Below are 22,539 nucleotides of genomic sequence, written 5' to 3'. Positions count from 1 at the left end.
GCTGCGCAAGGCTTGGTCGCGGGGCCTTTCATCGCCCGGCTCGGCCGCGAGACGTTTCAGCACCCGGTGCGATTCGGCCGCGGGGACTTCCACCCCCTTGCGGGGACTGTGCGGGTCGGTCGGGGACGAGCTGTCTGTCCGTGGGCGTGGGGAAGAGAGTGGAAGTTTTGTTGCCTCCATCACAGTGAGGGGGTGTTTGGAGTCACTGTGATGGACGTTTGTGTTGGGGTTATGTGTCTTGTGTTCTTTTTTTGTATGACTGCTATGTAGTTTCGTTCGGTACCTCGGTACCGAATGACAAATAAAGCTCGGTTATGTTATGTTATGTTATGTTATGTGTAGTTATTTGACCATAACTAGCTGTCACGTCAATGATTCTTATCGGTAATGAGGAGCTCTGGCTGCGTGTCACTTTTCCCAACTCTCTGTTCTGGTGAACCTGGCACATATCATGAGGTCACTCTTGGTTCATTCGGTGTCTTTCATGTGGGATGCATAATAGGCCATGTGGCAACATCACGGAACTGAAACATTAGCTGATTTCTGACCACAAATACTGACTCACTACTGAGAATCCCCAACATTTTCTGTTTTTGCAAAAGATTTTCAACATACGCAGTATTTTGTTTTGTAAAGACCTCATCAATCTAACAGTGCTTTATGTAATGCAAGTAATATTGGCAGAACCTCCACCCCCATGTTGAACAAGTTGATGAGCCTGATTGGCCAGCGTTGTCATGTGCGCTTTTGGCGCCCGAAAAGTTAGTTCGGCGAAGTCTTCGAAGAAGACAGTAAGTTTTTGATGGTTGTCCTTTACCTTGTTGTTTAACTTTGTATTCGAATATTGCGGCTGCAATAAACTTCTTCTACAACCAACAAGTTTTCGGACTCGCCATATTGGTGACCCCGACGTGATCTGGACGATCACCGACTATGCAGGAACACGACGCCTCGTTGTTGAATGCCGCGCCTGGCACACCGGAGTTAAGCGCGGTAAGCGTTCACCTTCCGTTGTTTTGGACACATTCACCGCAATCTTGGTTTGTCCACACCGAAGCCCAATTTCATATAAAGAACATATCGACCGACTCGACGAAGTATTACTATCTCGTCAGTGCTCTATCACCGGAGACGACCACACGCGTGATGCGGTTCATCGTTAATCCGCCTGCGGAAAGCAAGTACGAGGCAATGAAGAAATTGTTACTGCGAACCTTCGGGTTTAATAGGCATGATTGCGCTGAAAGACTTCTGCACCTACCGGACCTCGGAGATCGACGGCTGTCCGTTCTCATGGCCGAGATGATGATGCTAGCCGGTGAGCATACGGATTGCCTCATGTTCGAACAGGCATTCCGAGAGAAGCTTCCTGAGGATGTCCGACTGCTGCTCACGGATTGTTCTTTTAAGGACCCCGAAGCATATGCAGCGAAAGCGGACGCGCTCATAGCGGCTAAAAACAAGGCAAGCGGTTCGATCAACAAGGTCTCGACATCAGTGACCACGCCACAGCGACATCAAGATGGCGCCGCGTCTCCCGCCAGTTCTCCAAAAGCCCGCCAAAAAGATCCGCACAAGCGCGGCTGGTGCTATTATCACCTACGATGGGGTAGAGAATCCCGCAACTGCCGCTCACCTTGTACCTTCGCGGGAAATGCCTCGGCCGATCGTACATAGGGGCAGTTGCGATTGGCCAGAACCGACGCCTCTACGTCCACGATCGATTCACAGACACAGAATTTTTGGTAGACACGGGAGCCATCGTCAGTATAGTGCCGCCGACCGACCTCGAAACCAGAACGGGTAAGACAGGTCCCACCCTCATCGCGGTTAATGGCAGCCCCATTCGCACTTTCGGTATACGGAAGATGTCCCTTGTGTTAGGCCTCCGCACGTACGAATGGCCATTCATCATAGCAGACGTCAGACAAACGATCCTAGGCGCAGATTTTCTCTGGGCTTTTTCACTGGTCCCTGATGTCCGCGGTAACGACCTCCGACCCTCCGCCAGCGAGGAGCCCGTCGCTCCGACAATCGCCTCCCCGCCCAGCCCTACTGTCCAGGCCGTCGTCGCGGCCCCTGACTCGTATGCTGAGATCCTGGTGGAGTTTCCAGAGCTGCTCATCCAACGTTTTGACACGCCTTCGGCCAAGCACGGCGTGGTCCATCACATCCGCACCGAGGGCCCTCCCGTTTTCGCTCGGGCCAGGAGACTACCGCCAGACAAACTGGTGGTGGCACGGGCGGAATTTAGGAAGATGGAGGAAATGGGCATTGTCCGTCAGTCCGACAGCCCGTGGGCCTCGCCGTTGCATATGGTCTCCAAGGCATCTGGGGGGTGGAGACCATGTGGCGATTATCGGCATCTCAATGCTGTCACCACGGCTGATCGCTACCCCATACCGCACCTACAGGACTTTTCGTCTGGGCTGGAAGGAGCGGTGGTGTTCTCCAAAATCGATTTGGTGCGAGGATAACACCAGATTCCGGTGCGGCCGGAGGACATACAGAAAACTGCCACGATTACTCCGTTCGGGTTGTTTGAATGGTTGCGTATGCCTTTCGGTTTAAAGAACGCGGCACAGGCTTTCCAACGACTGATGGACCGTGTGGGTCGGGGTTTACCCTTTTTGTTTATTTATTTAGACGACATCCTGGTCGCCAGCCCCTCAGTGCAGGAACACCAGGTCCACTTGCGGACTGTGTTCCAGCGCCTCCAAGACCATGGGCTCATTATCCAACCCTCCAAGTGTCAATTCGGCCTCCCTTCTCTTGATTTTTTAGGGCACAGAATTACCCCTGCCGGCGCCTCCCCTTTGCCCGAGAAGGTGGAGGCTATCCGGGCATTTCCCAGGCCCACCACAGTAAAAGGACTACAGGAGTTCATAGGTATGGTTAACTTCTACCATAGGTTCGTTCCGGCAGCTGCGCGGGTCATGCGCCCGCTCTTCCAGTGCCTTGCGGGAAAACCGGTAGAGTTGATATGGTCCCCGGCCGCAGAGTCAGCTTTTACAGCAGCTAAGGCAGCATTAGCAGACGCCACCATGTTGGTCCACCCGAGCCCCTCCGCCCCCACGGCCCTGACGGTTGACGCCTCTGACGTGGCGGTGGGCGGGGTCTTGGAGCAGCAGGTCGGTGGCCGTTGGCAGCCCTTGCCGTTTTTCAGCCGGTAACTAAATTCGGCTGAGCTGAAGTATAGCGCATTTGACCGAGAGCTTCTGGCCCTCTATTTAGCTGTTTCCGGTATTTCCTTGAGGGCCGCCCATTTGTAGCCTTTACGGACCACAAACCATTAACATTTGCATTTTTCAAATTGTCTGACCCATGGTCGGCCCGCCAGCAGCGGCACCTGACTGCTATCTCCGAATTTACCACCGATGTCCGTCATGTCGCGGGTAAGCTTAATGCCGTTGCTGACGCCCTGTCTAGACCTGCTTTTTCCCCTATTTCGGCGGTGGACTGCGAGGTGGATCCCCAGGAGCTTGCGGAGGCACAGCTTCTAGCGGATACCGCCTCGGCATACCAGTCCACCACTTCGGGATTGAAGTTGGCTCAGGTAGCCTGCGGGTCGGAAGGCACAAAAGTCTGGTGTGATGTTTCCCTTCCCCGTCCCAGGCCGGTAGTACCGCCCTCCCTTCAGCGCCGGGTTTTTGATGCCATTCATGGGCTGGCGCACCGGTCCATCCGCTCCACCTCTGCTTTAGTAGCAGCTCGGTTTGTCTGGCATGGCCTACGGAAACAGGTAGCCGGTTGGGCGCGTTCCTGCGTTCCCTGTCAGACCGCTAAAGTCCAGCGCCATGTCCAGCCTCCCGTACAGGGGTTCGAGGTCCCAGCAGTTCGTTTTTTCCACATCCACGTGGATTTGGTCGGGCCTTTGCCTTCCTCCCGGGGCTACACCCACCTCCTCACGGTGGTGGATCGGTTCACCCGGTGGCCAGAGGCTTTCCCATTGTTTGATATCTCGGCAGCCTCTTGTGCCAGGACTTTGGCCCTCCATTGGGTAGCTCGTTTCGGGGTCCCGGCAGTTATTACCACTGACAGGGGGCCGCAGTTCACTTCGTCCCTCTGGGCCGCGCTCGCAGAACTGTACGGTTCCAAGTTACAACCCACTACTGCATATCACCCCCAGGCAAATGGACTTGTAGAAAGGTTCCACCGTCAACTTAAGGCGTCCCTCAGTGCAAGGCTTGAAGGCCCGGACTGGGTAGACCAACTCCCCTGGGTTCTTCTGGGCATCCGGACTGCTCCTAAGCAAGATCTCGGTGCGTCGTCCGCGGAGCTAGTATATGGCTCGACACTTCGAGTACTCGGAGATTTGTTTCCGGAACCCTCAGATCAGCTGCCTCCAGTCCCATCAGTCTTAGCATCTCTCCGGGCACGGGTGGGTTCCCTGGCTCCAGTTCCGACTTCACGTCATGGGTGTCCCATGGTACATGAACCGCCTTCCCTGAAGGACTGTGAGTTTGTGTTTCTGCGAAAAGATTCCCATCGTGCCCCGTTGCAGAGGGTCTATCAAGGGCCGTTCCGGGTTTTACGTAAGGGAACGGCTACCTTCACCTTAGACATGTGCGGCAGGAGTGAGCTCGTCTCGGTGTCCCGGCTCAAACCTGCACACTTGGATCCGGATCAACCAGTCCTGGTCGGCCAAACTCCTAGGAGAGGCCGACCTCCGTCAGTTCCGCTCAGTCCAGGACCCCCCGTTCCGGCAGTTCCTCCAGGACCCCCCGTTCCGGCAGTTCCTCCAAGTCCGGAATCCCCTGCTCCTGTGGTTCAGGCTGCCCCTCTCCTTACTCGTTATGGTCGCGAAATCCGGCTCCCTGCTAGGTTCCGTACCTCGGGTTCTGGGGGGGGTCATGTAGCGACCATAGAGAATGGTCCGGGTCGTCGAACCCTCAGATTGGCCAGCAAGGTCACGTGTGAGCGCGACCGTAGGGATTGGTCCAGAGAGCGATATCGCTGATTGGCCAGCGTTGTCATGTGCGGTTTTGGCGCCCGAAAAGTTAGTTCGGCGAAGTCTTCGAAGAAGACAGTAAGTTTTTGATGGTTGTCCTTTACCTTGTTGTTTAACTTTGTATTCGAATATTGCGGCTGCAATAAACTTCTTCTACAACCAACAAGTTTTCGGACTCGCCATAATTGTATGTTTTTGTAACAAAAAAAAAGATTTCAGATAGGTTGTTGAGAGGTAGGGAAAGATTCCTAGATATTCCAGCAATCTCACATGCACATTGATGCTGCAACAACCCTTTGCACTTTGACTTTGAGGCATTGCCAAAACTGGTAAGTAGGTTAAATTAACGGGAAGGAAAGTAAAGTACTTCAGCTGAAAAGTTGCCATTGGAATCAGATTTTTGAAATGTAATGGAGACCCATGAAACCTGGAGCCAATCAGGCAGTGAGTGCTTTCCAGAAGATTGTAAAGAGCTGAGGCAGAAGGAAGGGATGGGACTACCACACATGCGGAATGCAGCAATTATATCACAGGAGAATTGTAAAGTTTGCTCAAAATGGGCCTCTATATTGGATGGTGTTTGTCTTTCCCTCTTTCAAATTCAACACTAATTATGTTACTGAAACTTGAAACTTAATGAGAGAAGAACATTGAAAGTCTGCAAACATAAACACATTATTCTCCCAACCAGCCTCTGAGCCTGAATACTGGATCCAGCAAATATTTTACAGCCACCTTAAAATTTATAAAATCTACAACAAGAATGGAAATTCCTTGACATAGAAACATAGAAAATAGGTGCAGGAGGAGGCCATTAGGTCCTTCGAGCCAGCACCGGTATTCATTATGATCATGACTGATCATCCACAATCAGGAACCTGTGTCTACCTTCTCCCCATATCCCTTGATTCCTCTAGCCCCTAGAGCTCTATTTAACTCTCTTTTAAATTCAACCAGTGAATTGGCCTCCACTGTCTTCTGTGGCAGGGAATGCCACAAATTCATAACTTTCTGGGTGAAAAAGTTTCTTCTCACCTCAGTTTTAAATGGCCCCTTTATTCTTAGACTGTGGCCCCTGGTTCTGGACTCCCCCCAACATTGAGAACATTTTTCCTGCATCTAGCTTCTCTAGTCCTTTCATAATTTTATACGTCTCTATAAGATCCCCATTCATCCTTCTAAACTCCACTGAATACAAGCCCAGTCTTTCCAATATTTCCTCATATGACAGTCCCACCATCCCAGGAATTAACCTTGTGAACCTACGCTGCATTGCCTCAGTAGCAAGGATGTCCTTCCCCAAATTAGGAGACCAAAACTGCACACAATACTCCAGATGTGGTCTCACCAGGGCCCTTCATAAATGCAGAAGGACCTCTTTACTCATATGTTCAAATCCTCTCGTTATGAAGGCCAACATGCCATTAGCTTTCTTCACTGCCTGCTGTACCTGCACGCTCAATTTCAGTGACTGGTGTACAAGGACACCCAGGTCTCGTTGCACTTCCCCTTTATCTAATCTGACATCATTGAGATAATAATCTTCCTCTTTGTTTTTGCTGCCAAAGTGGATAACCTCACATTTATCTACATTACACTGCATCTGCCTTGCATCTGTCCACTCACTCAACCTGTCCAAGTCACCTTGCAACCTCCTAACATCCCCTTCGCAGTTCACACTGCCACAAAGCTTTGTGTCATCTGCAAACTTGCTGATGTTACTTCTAGGTCCACAATCCAAATCATTAATATATGTTATAAATAGTTGTGGCCCCAGCACCGAGCCTTGTGGCACTCCACTTGCCACTGCGTGCAATTCTGAAAAGGACCCATTTATTCCTACTCTTTGCTTCCTGTCTGCCAACCAATTCTCTATCCATGTCAACACTCTACCCCCAATACCATGTGCTCTAATTTTCCTCACCAATCTCCCGTGTGGGACCTTATCAAAGGCTTTTTGAAAGTCATGATATGCTACATCCATTTTACTTGTCACATCCTCAAAAAATTCCAGAAGATTAGTCAAGCAGGATTTCCCTTACATAAATCCATGCTGACTTAAACCAATCCTTTTACTTCTATCCAAATGCTCCTTTATTACCTCTTTAATAAATGACTTCAGCATCTTCCCCACCACCGATGTCAGGCTAACTGGTCTATAATTCCCCCTTTTCTCTCTCGCTCCCTTCTTGAAAAGTGGGATAACAATAGCTATCCTCCAATCCACAGGAACTGATCCTGAATCTATTGAAGATTGGAAAATGATCACCAATGCATTCATGATTTCTGGAGCCACCTCCTTGTGTACCCTGGGATGCAGACCATCAGGCCCTGGGGATTTATCAGCCTTCAGTCCCATCAGTCTACCCAATACTATTTCTCACCTAATGCAAATTTCTTTCAATTCCTCTGTCTCCCTAGATCCTCCGTCCTCTAGTACATCTGGGAGATTGTTTGTGTCTTCCTTAGGGAAGACAGATCTGAAGTACCTATTCGACTCTTCTGCCACTTCCTTGTTACTGATAATAATTTCACCCGTTTCTGCCTTCAAGGGACCCGCATTTGTCTTTACTCATCTTTTTCTCTTGACATACCTAAAGAAGCTTTTACTGTCCTTCTTTATATTCTTGGCCAGCTTCCTCTCGTACTTCATCGTTTCAGCCCGTATTGCCCGTTTTGTTACCTTCTGTTGTCCTTTGAAAGTTACCCAATCCTCTGGCTTCCTGCTACTCTTTGCCATGTTATACACCTTTTCTTTTAGTTTTATTCTATCCCTAACTTCCCTTGTCAGCCACAGTTGCCTCTTACTCCCCTTAGAATCTTTCTTCCTCTTTGGAATGAAATGATCCTGCATCTTCTGTATTATGTTCAGAAATTCCTGCCATTCCACCATCATTCCTGCTAGGATCCTTTTCCAGTCAACCTTGGCCAGCTCCTCTCTCATGCCTTCATAGTCCCTTTGTTCAACTGCAACACTGACACTTCTGATTTAACCCTCTCAAATTGCAGATTAAAACTAATCATATTATGGTCACTACCTCCAAGCGGTTCCTTTACCTTGAGTTCCCTTATTAAATCTGGTTCATTAAACAAGACTAAATCCAGAATTCCTTCTCTCTGGTAGCCTCCAGTACAAGCTGCTCTAAGAATCCATCTCGGAGGCACTCTACAAACTCCCTTTCCTGGGGTCCAGAACCAACCTGATTTTCCCAGTCTACCTGCATATTGAAATCCCCCATAACCACATTGGCATTACCTTTGTTACATGCCAGGTTTAACTCCTGCTGTAACTTACACCCTATATCCGGGCTACTGTTTGGGGGCCTGTAGATAACTCCCATTAGTGTCTTCTTACCTTTGCAATTCCTCAACACTATCCACAGTGACTCTACATCATCAGTCCCTATGGCACCCCTCGTAAGGGACTGAATTTCATCCCTCACCAACAGAGCTACCCCACCTCCTCTGCCCACTTGCCTGTCCTTTCTATAGGACGTATAACCCTGAATATTCAGTTCCCAATCCCAATCCTCCTGCAGCCACGTCTCTGTAATCCCCACAATGTCATATCTGACAAATTACAAAGCAAATAATTACATATATGCAACATCTTACTAAGTTAACAAAAAATCCACGTGATATGTTCATCATTATTCAACATCCAGTACAAAATAAAATCTGGAGATAAAATTAAATGAGGGTAATGTGGCTTAACTTAATTTTTCCTTTCTAGCTTCCTTGTTTCCTTTCTGTAATTGCTAACAATGTTGGGTCAAGATTCAATTTGTGTGGAGTAGTAAAATAAGGGGGATCCTTACAACTGCTGGCTCAGATAGCTTTTCTCATGTATTTGGAATATTATTGGTGAATATTTAATCGCAGGAAGCATTACAACTAATAGCATGTTTATACAAGCGAAGCATGACATTTTGTTTTTAAGTTAAATTAAAAGAATGGAATTAGATTGCTAGGACTTGACAATATATCATAATGTATTTTCATAGATGAAATAAAATTGTAAGTTTTAAAATCCAGCTCTCTTAAATCCGTTTCACCATCACAGTATTCTTTTTGAAATATAACAAATGCAGGAATCATTTACAAGACTTACTGTGTAGAAAATGACTGGCACTACTTGTCCCTAGTTTATTGGCAGCCACACACGTGTAATTGCCATAATGATCCTCTGTAATGTTGGTAACAGTGAGGATAGATCTGGTGTTGAAGTTCTTGATGTGAATCCCTTGCCTGCCGGAGGCCAACCTAATGGATTGACAAAAATAAGAAAGATGATTAGAAAACAACGATCTTCATTGGGTGAAGGAAATCACTTTCTTTTTCCCCTAAACTGTACTGTGTGATACTGAATTAAATCCTCATTTCTGTAAAGAAAATTGTTTTAACAGCGCAAGGGGTAAGCGACATACAATGAGGCCGACAAATTGTACAAAAGAAATGGTGCAATTACAATTAGCAGCAACAATGAGGCAATTGCAATTACCTTCTCTGGCAATTCCGTAGAAAACCACCAGCTATCACCTGCTCACTGTTCATATACTTTCTGTTTCTATGCCTGTTTGCTCAAAGGAGGAATTCTGTGATGAGCTGGAGATCAGGTCCATCTGACCTCCCTCTGACAGTGGACTCAGCAGAATGTCTAGCAGTGGAGCACTAATGTACAGAGGAGAGAGACAGATGCACCATCCATCTCTCATTTATTTACATCTGTGAATATAGGGAATGCATTTAATTATTATCTATCACTTTAAGGTGGTTTTAATTAAATCCAAATCTATTGTTTTAATGTTTTGATTTTTTCCTGTTCTTTTATGTCTTTATCAGTAAAATTGACAACATCCTTTGGCATCAACAAATTGTCAAAGACCATTAGCAGGTCCTGCTAATTGACCTCAGACAATGATACCTCAGCCCTGTTCAGGTGTGGTGTCTGCTCAACATGGCCAGTTCTCCTAATGGAACGTGTCAGTGTGAATGGGTAGGAACCTCTGGCTTGTTTCAGAATGATCCAGTCCAATATATCCAACAAATCCAGTCCAATTACACTGAAAGCATACAGCAAATCTTTTATTGAACAAATATTTTGTAATTTTATAAAGACAATCAGTTTAACCTTCCAGGAAAAGCAGCATATAAATTTATAATTGTTTTTCTTAGTCTTGCATTTTCGTTTCTGGATTTCCTATCCAATTTTATTTCACTATATTGTTTTTAACAAATGGAACCTAGTTTTACAGCAAATGTTGTCTTTCTTTTCCTGCTTCAAAAGTATCTATTTTAAAATTAAATTCAAATTCTCAAGGCAATTAGGTGAGATTTGCACACAGATTGTCTATATTATTAGTTTAGTAATGTAACCAAAGCATGACCCTTGTTAGTGTCTGATCCAGACAATCACTGTAAGGTAGTCAATGGTCATTGATTTTCTCTGATTCTTTAAAGGGTTTCACTCACCAATATTTGGCTGAAATCTTTATTTCCTTTAGCTCCATCACAACAATGGGGAGGATGGAATTGAGGATAATATGAAGAGTTTTAGTTTAGTTTATTATTGTCACGTGTACCGAGGTATAGTCAAAAGCTTTTTTGTTGCATGCTATCCAGTCAACAAAAAGACCATACATGATTACAATCAAGCCTCCCTCCCTCCCTCCCTCCCTCCCTCCCTCCCTCCCTCCCTCCCTCCCTCCCTTTTGGAATTTGAGACGGCCCCATATTTGTCTGGTTCAACTTGCTTTAAAAAATTTCAGCCACACTTGCACTCCCACTGTCCAGGCAACAATTTATGAAATTTCAGTTGGGGATGTTGTCAGTGTAAGTAAGGATGTGAGACTAGATGACACACAAGGAATCAGGAATAGATGAAGTAGTACCATTTTCCCAAGCAAGTGGGGCAGCACAGAGGCATAGAGGTATCTGCACAGTACTTGTATGTTCTCCCTGTGACTTCAGGTTTGTAGGCTTCTGTAAATTGCCTCAAGTGTGTAAGATGTAAGATGGGTTAACATGGAACTAATGTGCGGGTGATCGATGGTTGGCGTGAACTCGGTGGGTGCAAGGGCCTGTTTCTGCGCTGTATTACTAAAGTAAACTAAAGCCTGTGTAGTAGCTGGTGGCCTGTGCCTATACCTATGATTACTGGATTGAATAAACCTAGAATGTATAAGATCTTGCTTGACCTCAGGTTATTGTGAAACACTAAAAAAAATAAAGTGCTGTGTAATTACTTTTGTAAACTCTGGAGCCAATATGAAACAGAGTCTTAGAAGTAGATTGTGATATTAACCTGATCATTTATCTTTAGGTATTGATTGATAGGTAAATATTGGCCTGGAAACTTAAGGAAATTGCGCAAACATTGGCAATAGAACTGTAGAATCTCTGAGTGAAGAGTAACCAATTTAAAGTCTCAACAAAACACAATACTGTGATAGCAATAAAAAGAGAAATTTTTGGAGGAGCTTAGTAGATTGGGCATGAATTTTGGATAGAGAAGAAAATAATGTTTCAGATTGATGACTTTTTGTTCTGACATAAGCTAATAACTGTTTCTTTTTCTACTGATGCTGCCTAAGCTGCATTTTAGATCCAGCTTTTTAAATTCTTGCTTCGGATTTCCATCATCTGCAGCTTTTGCTTCTCAATTAGTGTAACAATATTGTCAGCCCAATCCAATCACTTCCTAATGAAAGATGTGAAAGCACTCCCACTGTGCTACATTGATACCATGCATAGATATTATAAGGAATTGCATGGCTCAGCAGGAACAATGAAGACGCTGTAGATTTCTTGGATGTGTGATGCATTGAAGGAATATGGTGGGGGGACTGCAATGCAAAGAAAAAAGTACAGTCAAACAGATGGGAGTATTTCTCAACAAATTTAGACAACTTCATGATTCCCCCTTCCCCTGTGCCCACCACTACTGGCACCTATTTCTCCCTTCTCCCTCCCCCTTCATTCCTTCTTCTTGCTTCACAATTTGCAAATCTCCAATCCTTTTGTCGCATAACTTTTTTTCATCTGTGGCCCTTGTTCAAACATCTGTCTATTCAAAACCCCCCATCCCTGTATTCACGTATTACATGCCATGCTTTGTTCTGCCCCGCCTCTCCTCTAGCTTTCTTCCCCGCCCCCCCCCCCCCCCCCATCCCCACAATCTGTCTGAAGAAGGTCCCGACCCAAAGCATCACTTATCCATGTACTCCAGGGATGCTGCCTGACCTACCGAGTTACTCTAGCAGGTTGTGTCTTTTTTCATGATCCTCTCCATATTTTCAAACACCAATAATTTGTTGGATCTAGTGTAGAAATCCAGGCACCATCTCCAGAAATAATGGATGATGATTCAAGAATCCATGACATGAGTCAAAATGAAATGCATGAAGTTAAGTTTAAGCAAAGGCTTACAAAAAATACATTTTTCGAGTCTTTCTTTGAGAGAATGTGAACAATCATCGTTTATGATAGGGTGGAAATAATAGAGTGGCAGGTTGTCTGTTTTCAGTCTCTGCTGAGAATCACCCCAATGCATTGAGAGTGGTGTATCAAAATATATCCTTAAAAAGATTAATCTATAAGAAAACAACGCAATTTATTCAAATTGCTTGAGCCAGTTACGAGGAAGTATTGAATATGATTTCATATCTAAATACCTTGGAATACTTTTTCTACATTATATAAATCTAAACCAGGTGGTATCAAATATGTCGAAAAAATATCTTGATATGATATAAGGTGAGAAGGGGAGATTGGTGGTGCTGGGAGAAAATTGTGTATTGTGGGACAGTTCACAGCAAGAAAACCATGAAAGGAATCTTATTTTATAGACAATAGACAATAGACAATAGATGCAGGAGTAGGCCATTCAGCCCTTCGAGCCAGCACCACCATTCAATACGATCATGGCTGATCACTCTCAATCAGTACCCCAATAGACAATAGACAATATTTTATTGGTCCTCGTAAGGCTGTAAACCTCTGATTTCCCAATCAAACCTTACAATTACATCTGCTCAAACCTCATTCTACTCCCCATTGATATGCTTCATTTGCACTCCATTTGCAATTAGATTTAAATAAGACCTCCGCTTGATCCTGACCTCCGCTTGATCCTGACCTCCGCTTGATCCTGACCACCTCCACTGCAAAAAAATCAGGAGCAAAAAAACCAAAATGCTGGATGAACTCAATGGGTCAGGTAATAACTGTGGAGCCAGAAGGACAGTTAACATTTCAGGTTGAGACTCTGCATTAGGACAGACCGTGAAGGGAGATAGCAGGATAAAGAGGTGAGATGGCGGGCTGAGGCGGGGGCTGGCAGCTGATAGGTGGGAGATGATGGGCACATGGAGCCGTGGAGTAGAGAAAGGGGTGGAGTTGGAAGATGTTGGCTGGTGGGTGATAAGTATAAAGGGATAAGGAGACATGAAAGGGTCAGATTTGGTAGATGGGGGAGAGGGGTTGGAGGCAGAATCTGATAGGTTTGGAGATGATATGTGAACGATCAGTCTGACGAAGGGTCTTGACCCGAAAGGTCACCCATTCCTTCTCTCCAGAGATTCTGCCTGTCCCGCTGAGTTACTCCAGCATTTTGTGTCTACCTGTGGAACCAGATATGGGAGGGATGATGGACAAATGGAACTAGTTGGGGGAAGAAAACAAAATTGGGTGTCAGAGGGCTGGAGAAGGTGGTAATGGAAAAAGGGCGCAGGTGAGAAAATTTGCATTTTTTGGAAGGAGAAAGAAAGAAGCATAGAGGGCGTGGGTTACCTGATGGCTGAAGACCGACAGTTTGGCATGGGAATGGGAAGTGACATTGAAATTGCAAGCAACTGGGAGATTAAGGAAGGCCAGTGCACTCTTTGCCGCTGCCAAATTGAGGCCAAATGTAAACTAGAAGAACAACACTGATTTCTGCCTGAGTTGTCCACAATCTAAAGAAATGAATGTTGAATTTTCCAATTTCAGGTAACCTTCACCCTCTGTGTTCCTTTCTCTGTCTGATTCGCCCACAGTCTCTCCCCTTTCTCCCCAACGTTTTGTTAGCCTGTTTTACTTCCCTCCTCTAGCAGTTTATTTTTTGGCATCATGATTAAAATTGGCAGATCGACTCTCATATTTAAATCAGCTCCAAATGCGAAAGCCGACTGGGCCTCTGTGAGCACCAATGTTCCATTGATGGCTGCTTCAATCTGTGCAGATAATGAAAGTCAATCTCAATTTACTTATTGCTTCTGCCAACACAACACCTCAGTGTTATCTTATCACACTTTTAATATTCCAATGATTGTCCTGAGAACTGAGATAATTGCTTTGGTTGCCTATACCTGCACATCAAAGAAATGTGTGATAATGTTAGTACCTAGAGTTCTGAGACGTAGGAAGCATACACACAAGCAATTTTAGACCTTTTGTCGGGTACATTGTGCAGTTTACCATTATAATATATCATTTTGGAACACAAATGATTATGAATCTGACCAGTTCATGGCAGGCCAAGAGTCACTGCAGATATTGTCAGAAAGCAGAGGAATTATTAAAAAAATAAGCAAAAAGGAGGAATTCACCAAAGAAAATCATGGTTAAACTAAAACATATAATGCAGACTACAGAAAAAGAGAAAATCGTCAGGTGATGGAAAAAGAAATGCTGAAAATAGTTATTCTCCAAATATCATACACATTCCACTCTTTTATTTTCATCTTGAGCCATGACTGACTAAATCATCTTCTTTCTCAATGACTTTGACAAATGTTTGACTTTCTAATCTATTTCAGTTTTCTTTCTATAATGGGACAAAACATGATCATAGCTGGAGCTAATGAGAGGTGGTCACATCGAAGCTGCAGGCAGAGAATGGATGGTTGACCATGAGGGTGGTCATGAGGTTGCCATTCCCCTGCAAAACAGGAATACGCTTTAGGATTCTGTTAAGAGGGTGGTGACTGTTCAGGGGAGAGCAGCAGCAGTCAGGTCTGTGGCATTGGGCCTGGCTCTGGGGCACAGTGGTGTTGCGTGAAGTCAGGCAAAATGATAGTGAAAGGAGACTCAGTAGATAGGGGGACAGGCAGAAGATTCTGTGGCAGCGATCAGACTCCAGCATGGTCTGTTGCCTCTCTGGTGCCAGGTTCCCAGATGTCTTGGAGTGGCTGAAGAATATTCTCACGGGGAGGGTGAGCAGCCAGAGTCAATGTACTCTTTGGCACGAATGACACAGGTAGGAAAAGGGATGAGGTCCTGCAGAGTGAATATAGGGAGTTAGGCAAAAGATTAAAATGGAGGACCTTGAGTGCAGTAATCTCTGGATTATTACCGGTGCCACTTGCTAGTGAGGGTAACAATGGGAGGATAGGACAGATAAATGTGTGGCTGAGGAGTTTATGTAGGGATTCATATTTTTGAACCATTGGGATCAGTTCTGGGTTACAGGTAACCTGTACAAGAGGGAAGGGGTTGCACCTGAATTGGAGAGGCACCAACATCCTTGCAGGGTTTGCTAGTGCTACCGGGGAGGGTTTAAACTAGAATGGCAGGAGGCAGGGACCAGAGCAGTCAGCAAATGGAAAGGTTGATGAGAAAATGACAAGTAAGTCTCAAAGGAAGGGAGAGGTTCAGGAACTTAGGGATAATGAAGGGCTGAAGTGTGTTTACTTCAATGCAAGGAGTATTGTGGGTAAAGCTGATAAATTTGCCGCCTGAATCAGTGCTTGGAATTATGAAGTTGTGGCCAATATGGAAACTTGGTTGTGAGAGGGACATGACTGGCAACTCAATGTGCCTGGGTTTCGATGTGTTAGGCGAGATAGAGAGGAGGGTAAAATAGGTGGAGGAGTTGCTTGGCTAATCAGGCAGAATGTCATGGCGGCACTCTTTAGACTTTAGAGATACAGCATGGAAACAGGCTCTTCGACCCACTGAGCCCGTGTTGACCAGCGATCATCCCGTACACTAGCACTGCCCGACACACACTAGGGACACTTTACAATTTTACAGAAGCCAATTAACCTACCAACCTGTACGTCTTTGGAGTGTGGAAATGTCGTTAAAGAAGGTGCTATCAGATGAATTATGAGGGATTTAAAGTGAGTAGGAAAGAATTCAAGTGGGCAATTAGAAGTACCAAAAGGAGCCATGAAATGTCATTGGTGAATCGGAACAATGAAAATCCCAAGGCTTTTTACATGTACATTAAAAATAACGGAGTGACCAGGGAGAAGGTACGGCCACTCAAAGATAAAGAAGGGAATGTATGCTTGGAGTCAGAGGATGTAGATGAGGTAGTAAACGGGTATTTTGCATCTGTATTCACTGAGGAAAAGGACTTTAAGGGCAGTGAAATTAATGTGGAGAATACAAATATGCTGGAGCAGTTTAAGATCGAAAAGGAGGTGGTACTGAGGCTCTTAAAAAAAGAACATAAAGGTGGATAAGACCCCAGGACCTGATGGGATTTATCACAGGTTATTGAGGGAGGCAAGAGAGAAAATAATGGGGGCCTTGACAATGATATTTGCTTCTTCTCTAGCCACACATGAGGTCCCATAGGACTGGAGAGTGGCTAATGTTGTTCCTTTGTTTAAGAAAGGATGTAAAGAGAATGCAGGGAGCTGTAGGCCACTGCGCCTCACATCATTGGTCGGGAAACTATGGGAGAGAATTCTTCGAGATAGGACTCACTCCCATTTGGAAGAGAATGAGCTAATTAGGGATAGCCAACATGGCTTGAATGTGACAGGTGGTGTCTCGCTAACTCGATTGTGTTTTTTGAGGAGGCGATGAAGGAGATTGTTGAAGATAGCACAATGGATGTTATGTTTGTGGAGTTTGGTAAGGCTTTTGATAAGGTCCCTCATGGTAGGCTGATCCAGAAGATTAAGATGTACAGGATTCACAACATCTTGGTTGTATGGATTCAGAACTGGTTTATTCATTGAACACAGAGGGTTGTGGTGGAAGGTGGATAGCCTGGCTGGAGGTCTGTGGAGTCCCGCAGGGTTCTGTACTGGGACCTCTGATAGTTGTAATATCTATAAATGACCTTGACTTAAATGTAAATGGGTTTGTGAGTATGTTTGCTGATGACACCAAAATTGGAGGAATTGCAGACAGTGAGGAATGCTGTCAAAAGTTACAGCTGGTATAAGAAAATAACTGCAGATGCTGGTACAAATCTATTTATTCACAAAATGCTGGAGTAACTCAGCAGGTCAGGCAGCATCTCGGGAGAGAAGGAATGGGTGACGTTTCGGGTCGAGACCCTTCTTCAGTCTGAAGAAGCTCCTCAGTCCATAAAAGCTATTGGTGACAATAGACAATAGACAATAGGTGCAGGAGTAGGCCATTTGGCCCTTCGAGCCAGCACCACCATTCAATGTGATCATGGCTGATCATTCTCAATCAGTACTCCGTTCCTGCCTTCTCCCCATACCCCCTGACTCCGCTATCCTTAAGAGCTCTATCTAGCTTTCTCTTGAAAGCATTCAGAGAATTGGTCTCCACTGCCTTCTGCGGCAGAGAATTCCACAGATTTACAACTCTCTGACTGAAAAAGGTTTTCCTCATCTCCGTTCTAAATGGCCTACCCCTTATTCTTAAACTGTGGCCCCTGGTTCTGGACTCCCCCAATATTGGGAACATGTTTCCTGCCTCTAATGTGTCCAACCCCTTAATAGTCATATGTTTCAATAAGATCCTCTCTCATCCTTCTAAATTCCAGTGTATACAAGCCTAGTCGCTCCAGTCTTTCAACATACGACAGTCCCGCCATTCCGGGAATTAACCTAGTAAAGCTATGCTGCACGCCCTTAATAGCAAGAATATACTTCCACAAATTTGGAGACCAAAACTGCACACAGTACTCCAGGTACGGTCTCACTAGGGCCCTGGACAACTGCAGAAGGACCTATTTGCTCCTATACTCCTCATGTTATGAAGGCCAACATTCCATTGGCTTTCTTCACAGCCTGCTGTACCTACATGCTTCCTTTCAGTGACTGATGCACTAGGACACCCAGATCTCGTTGTACGTCCCCTTGTCCTATCCTGACACCATTCAGATAATAATCTGCCTTCCTATTCTTACCACCAAAGTGGATAACCTCACACTTATCCACATTAAACTGCATCTGCCATGCATCCGGCCACTCACACGACCTGTCCATGTAACCCGACAACCTCATAGCATCTTCCTCACAGTTCACACTGCCACCCAGCTTTGTGTCATCTGCAAATTTGCTAATGTTACTTTTAATCCCATCATCCAAGTCATTAATATATATTGTAAATAGCTGCGGTCCCAGCACCGAGCTTTGCGGTACCCCACTAGTCACTGCCTGCCATTCTGAAAGGGACCCGTTTATCCCCACTCTTTGCTTTCTGTCTGCCAACCAATTTTCTATCCATGTCAGTACCCTACTCCCAATACCATGTGCTCTAATTTTGCCCACTAATCTCCTATGTGGGACCTTGTCGAAGGCTTTCTGAAAGTCAAGGTACACTACATCCACCGGCTCTCCCCTGTCCATTTTCCTAGTAACATCCTCAAAAAATTCCAGAAGATTAGTCAAGCATGATTTCCCCTTCGTAAATCCATGCTGACTCGGAACGATCCTGTTACTGCTATCCAAATGCTCCGCAATTTCGTCTTTTATAATTGACTCCAGCATCTTCCCCACCACTTATGTCAGACTAACTGGTCTATAATGTCCTGTTTTCTCTCTCCCTCCTTTCTTAAAAAGTGGGATAACATTAGATACCCTCCAATCCACAGGAACTGATCCTGAATCTATAGAACATTGGAAAATGATCACCAATGCGTCCATGATTTCTCGAGCCACCTCTTTAAGTACCCTGGGATGCAGACCATCAGGCCCTGGGGATTTATCAGCCTTCAGTCCCATCTGTCTGCCCAACACCATTTCCTGCCTAATGTGAATCTTCAATTTACACACCTAAACTTTTCTGTTCAACTGTTCGACCTTTTCTCAAGCAACAGGCCTTTATAATATGAGGACATTTTTCTGGTTTTGATAAGTGATATTAAATATTCATTAACACTTTAAATTTTTGCTTTGGCTTCTTTATGGCCACTTCTGAAGAAAGGTTAAATTAATTACCACGGTCATTGACAATGTTGCTTAACTTTTGACGTGAAGGTCAAAAGAAAAAGTGGAGCTCAGATTTTCTTCCCAGCGTGAACTTACCTCTTGTCTCCTTTGTACCATTCAAAAGCTGCCGCAGGAACTGCAAACGCCTCACACCGCAATAGCCCAACTTTACCAAGAACCATCCCAGGACTCTTAATTTCCTTTATTGCTGGAGGGTCTGAAGCAGACAATGAAATATGTTAGTACACCAGTTAGAAAAAGCACATAAAAAGCAAAAGCAGTCTGTGCAGTTAGATTGATCACTTTTGCATCTGCATCTGTACATCATTCATGCCTGGTGTCATGCAGATAACATGTAAATCAGATGTCTATGCTTTCATATAACATTCAGATAACCTTGCCACATATTGCTTCCAATATTACATTCTACACTGGAAAAATTAAATGCCATGTCTTTCCACAGTACTCTTCTAATGTTCCATATCCAGATTAGCCTTTGCCCAACGGTTCTTCCGAGGACCACCGGCATGCTGGTCTCAGATGTGGATCTGTATTCATTCATTACAATCTCTCCACTCTTTTAGACCTCTACTCCAACAGCAGTATTTTTGACTGGACTTTATGCTACATTAAATGTTATTCTTTTTATTTTTATCATGTATTTGTGCACTGTGGACGGCTTGATCGTTATCATGTATAGTGTTTCCACTGACAGGATAGCACACAACAAAAAACCTTTCACTGTACCTCCATATACATGACAATAAACAAAACTAAACCTGTAGCCAGCAAATGTTATACCTCTATACATGCAGCTGACGCAGCTCGACTCATCATTGTGCCCAATGGCGGAGTACTGTGTTTACAAATCTGTTGTCTGCTGCTGCAAGTAAGAATTTATTTGTTCTGTTTTGGTAAATGGTTTAGTTTAGTTTAGTTTATTGTCACTTGTACCGAGGTACAGTGAAAAGATTTTTGCTGCATGCTATACATGATTTCAATTGAGCTGACTGCTGTGTACATATACATGTAAAAGGAATAATGTTTAGTTCAAGAAAATGTCCAGTAAAGTCTGATTAAAGCTGGTCCGAGGGTCTCCAATCAGGTAGATGGTAGCTCAGGACCACTCTCTAGTGTTGATGGGATGGTTCAGTTGCCTGATGACAATTGGGAAGAAAATGTCCCTGAATCTGGAAGTACGTGTTTTCACACTTTTGTACCTCTTGCCTGATGGGAGAGGTGTGAAGAGGGAGTGTCCGGGGTGAGACCAATCCTTGATTATCCTGGTGGTCTTGCTGAGGCAGCATGAAGTGTAGATGGAGTCAATGGAATGGAGGTTGGATTGTGTTGTGGGCTAGTCGGCCTCCACAACTCTCTGTAATTACTTGTGGTCTTGGATGGAGCTATTCCCAAACCATGTTGTGGTGCATCCTGATAAAATGCTTTCTACGGTGCATCTGTTGAAGTTGGTGATAATTGTAGGGCCATGCCGAACATCCTAAAGCTTCTAAGGAAGTAGAGGCGTTGGTGTGCTTTCTTGGCCATTGCTCAATATGGCTGGTCCTGGACGAGTTGCTGGTGATATTTACTTCGTAACTTGAAACTTTCAACCATCTCAACTTCGGCGCTGTCAATGTATGCTTCCTGAAGTCGATCACTATCTCATTTGTCTTGCTGCCATTAAGAGAAAGGTTGTTGGTCTTGACACCAGGTCACAAGGTTCTCAATCGCCTTCCTGTACTCCATCTCATCATTATTTTATATCCAGCCAACTCCAGTGGTGTCGTCTATGAATTTGTAAATTGAGTTGGATTTTTATTTTGCTGTGGGGTTTTCACAGGTAACTTCTCTCAAAGCTTTCATATCACTTCCTTGGAAAAGGAAAAAGGCACTTGCAGTTGATTGCAACTTACTCTATCCTCATGTCTTGCGCTGCATTTTGATTTTTTTGGGGATGCAGTGACTGTTGTGTTCTCAGAAATTATGCAGCCAAATTTTTGCAGCAAGATCTCATGACAGCAACTCCACAAAAGGTCAGATTGTTTTGATTGATTTAGGTGAGAAGTAAATATCAGAAATGACTACTTCCTTCTTGAACAATACCCATTTGAACACAGTAGGTGGGCCTTACATAATTATCTTCTGAAAGACAACCCCTTTGATGGTACAGCACTCCCTCAGCATTGAACAAAACTGAGTTTGGGTTTTGTATGAAATCCTGGAGTTTAACTGGAATTTCCAGGCACTGACAAATCTTTCACATCTTCCTGAATCAGCTGACTTAATGATTCATCCAATAATGCAGAATTCCCTCAGGTCCAATGATTTTGAATGTCAGAAACATTCAAAAGATAATGAGCAATTTAAAAAAAAATACTCATTAAGAACATAGAAAAATTAAAGGCACTTAAAACTTTTGACCAAACTCAAGGACTGAAAGGAAAATCTAAAAATACCAGCAACTTGTTGCCTTAGTTCCTATTCTGCACCACGGAAATCAATGGAGAAACTGAGTGTGTGTCCAATCTAACCTGGCCCAGATTGATTCGGCAGACTGCCCATTAAAAGTAGTGATGCATTTCACAACTTCCTGCTGAGGAATCTAATGTGGGAGAATGTTCCTGATAAACAGCTTACAGCAGATTTAGGAGCACTTGGAGAAATCCAAAGCTTCCTTTTAGTTACACAAATATTGAGAGTTATGAGGTATAACTGCCAATATTATCCCTGCATTTCGAAAGGTTTTGGTTTGCTTTTCAACATACATTTTATATTGTTGTTTCTGCATGCATCATTTTCTGGTAATATGGTTCTAAGGCAGTCAAACTGAAATTAGTAATTCTTTTGAAGCTGAATATGGTATTCTGTTCCATGAAGATAACCTGAATTTGCCTCTTCTGCTTTATTAATGGGTGTTAGGAAAATGACTTCAACAGGCTTTAGATATAATCTCCAAACAAACACATATTACAGTGAAGATAATTTCAGATAAATGAACACAGATTGTTGCAGTACTGGATAGAAGCTATCAGTTTAAAGAAATCCACATAAATATTGTGTGCACTCCAAACTATATAGCTTTCTACTTATCACTGTGTGGAACTACACAGTGCACTCAAATATACTTGCCTCAGTTAATTAGGTTGTTACTCTCTGTTTCTTGCTATCTGTATTCTTGTCAGATCTATGTGCTAACAAATTGCTGATCCAGAGGCAGTGCTGCTTAACTATATTTAAATGGACCATAATTTTACCCATTGGCTCCCTGGGCAGTGGTTAGTTATCCATTGCATTTATGCTGTTTAAGACAGAAGTTGCTTTTTTCCTTCAAAGCCATCTTGGAGTTAACATGCAATTTTACAGCTCCAGTTGGAGTAGGACAACTTGACTAACTCGGTTTGGTGGCTTGCAAAATATTTGATTTTTTTACTTACTTTTTCAGTGAATTTTATTGGAATATTG

At 44.3% G+C, this 22,539-nt stretch overlaps 1 protein-coding gene across 1 annotated transcript in view; it reads right to left on the bottom strand.

The window, feature by feature from the left end:
- Nucleotides 1–22,539, bottom strand: part of negr1 (neuronal growth regulator 1) — a 379,243-nt gene that overhangs the window by 58,125 nt on the left and 298,579 nt on the right. The window contains exons 5-6 of the mRNA XM_078407348.1: nt 19,174–19,294; nt 9,063–9,214 (exon numbers count right to left, since the gene is read on the bottom strand). Coding sequence (XP_078263474.1) covers nt 9,063–9,214; nt 19,174–19,294 — 273 coding nt within the window. The remainder of the gene's footprint in view (nt 1–9,062; nt 9,215–19,173; nt 19,295–22,539) is intronic.

The sequence above is a fragment of the Rhinoraja longicauda genome, chromosome 11 (genome assembly GCF_053455715.1).
Source record: "Rhinoraja longicauda isolate Sanriku21f chromosome 11, sRhiLon1.1, whole genome shotgun sequence".
NCBI classification, from domain to species: domain Eukaryota; kingdom Metazoa; phylum Chordata; class Chondrichthyes; order Rajiformes; family Arhynchobatidae; genus Rhinoraja; species Rhinoraja longicauda.
The sequence above is the reverse complement of the archived record's forward strand: the minus strand, read 5'-3'. Positions and strand labels throughout refer to the sequence as shown.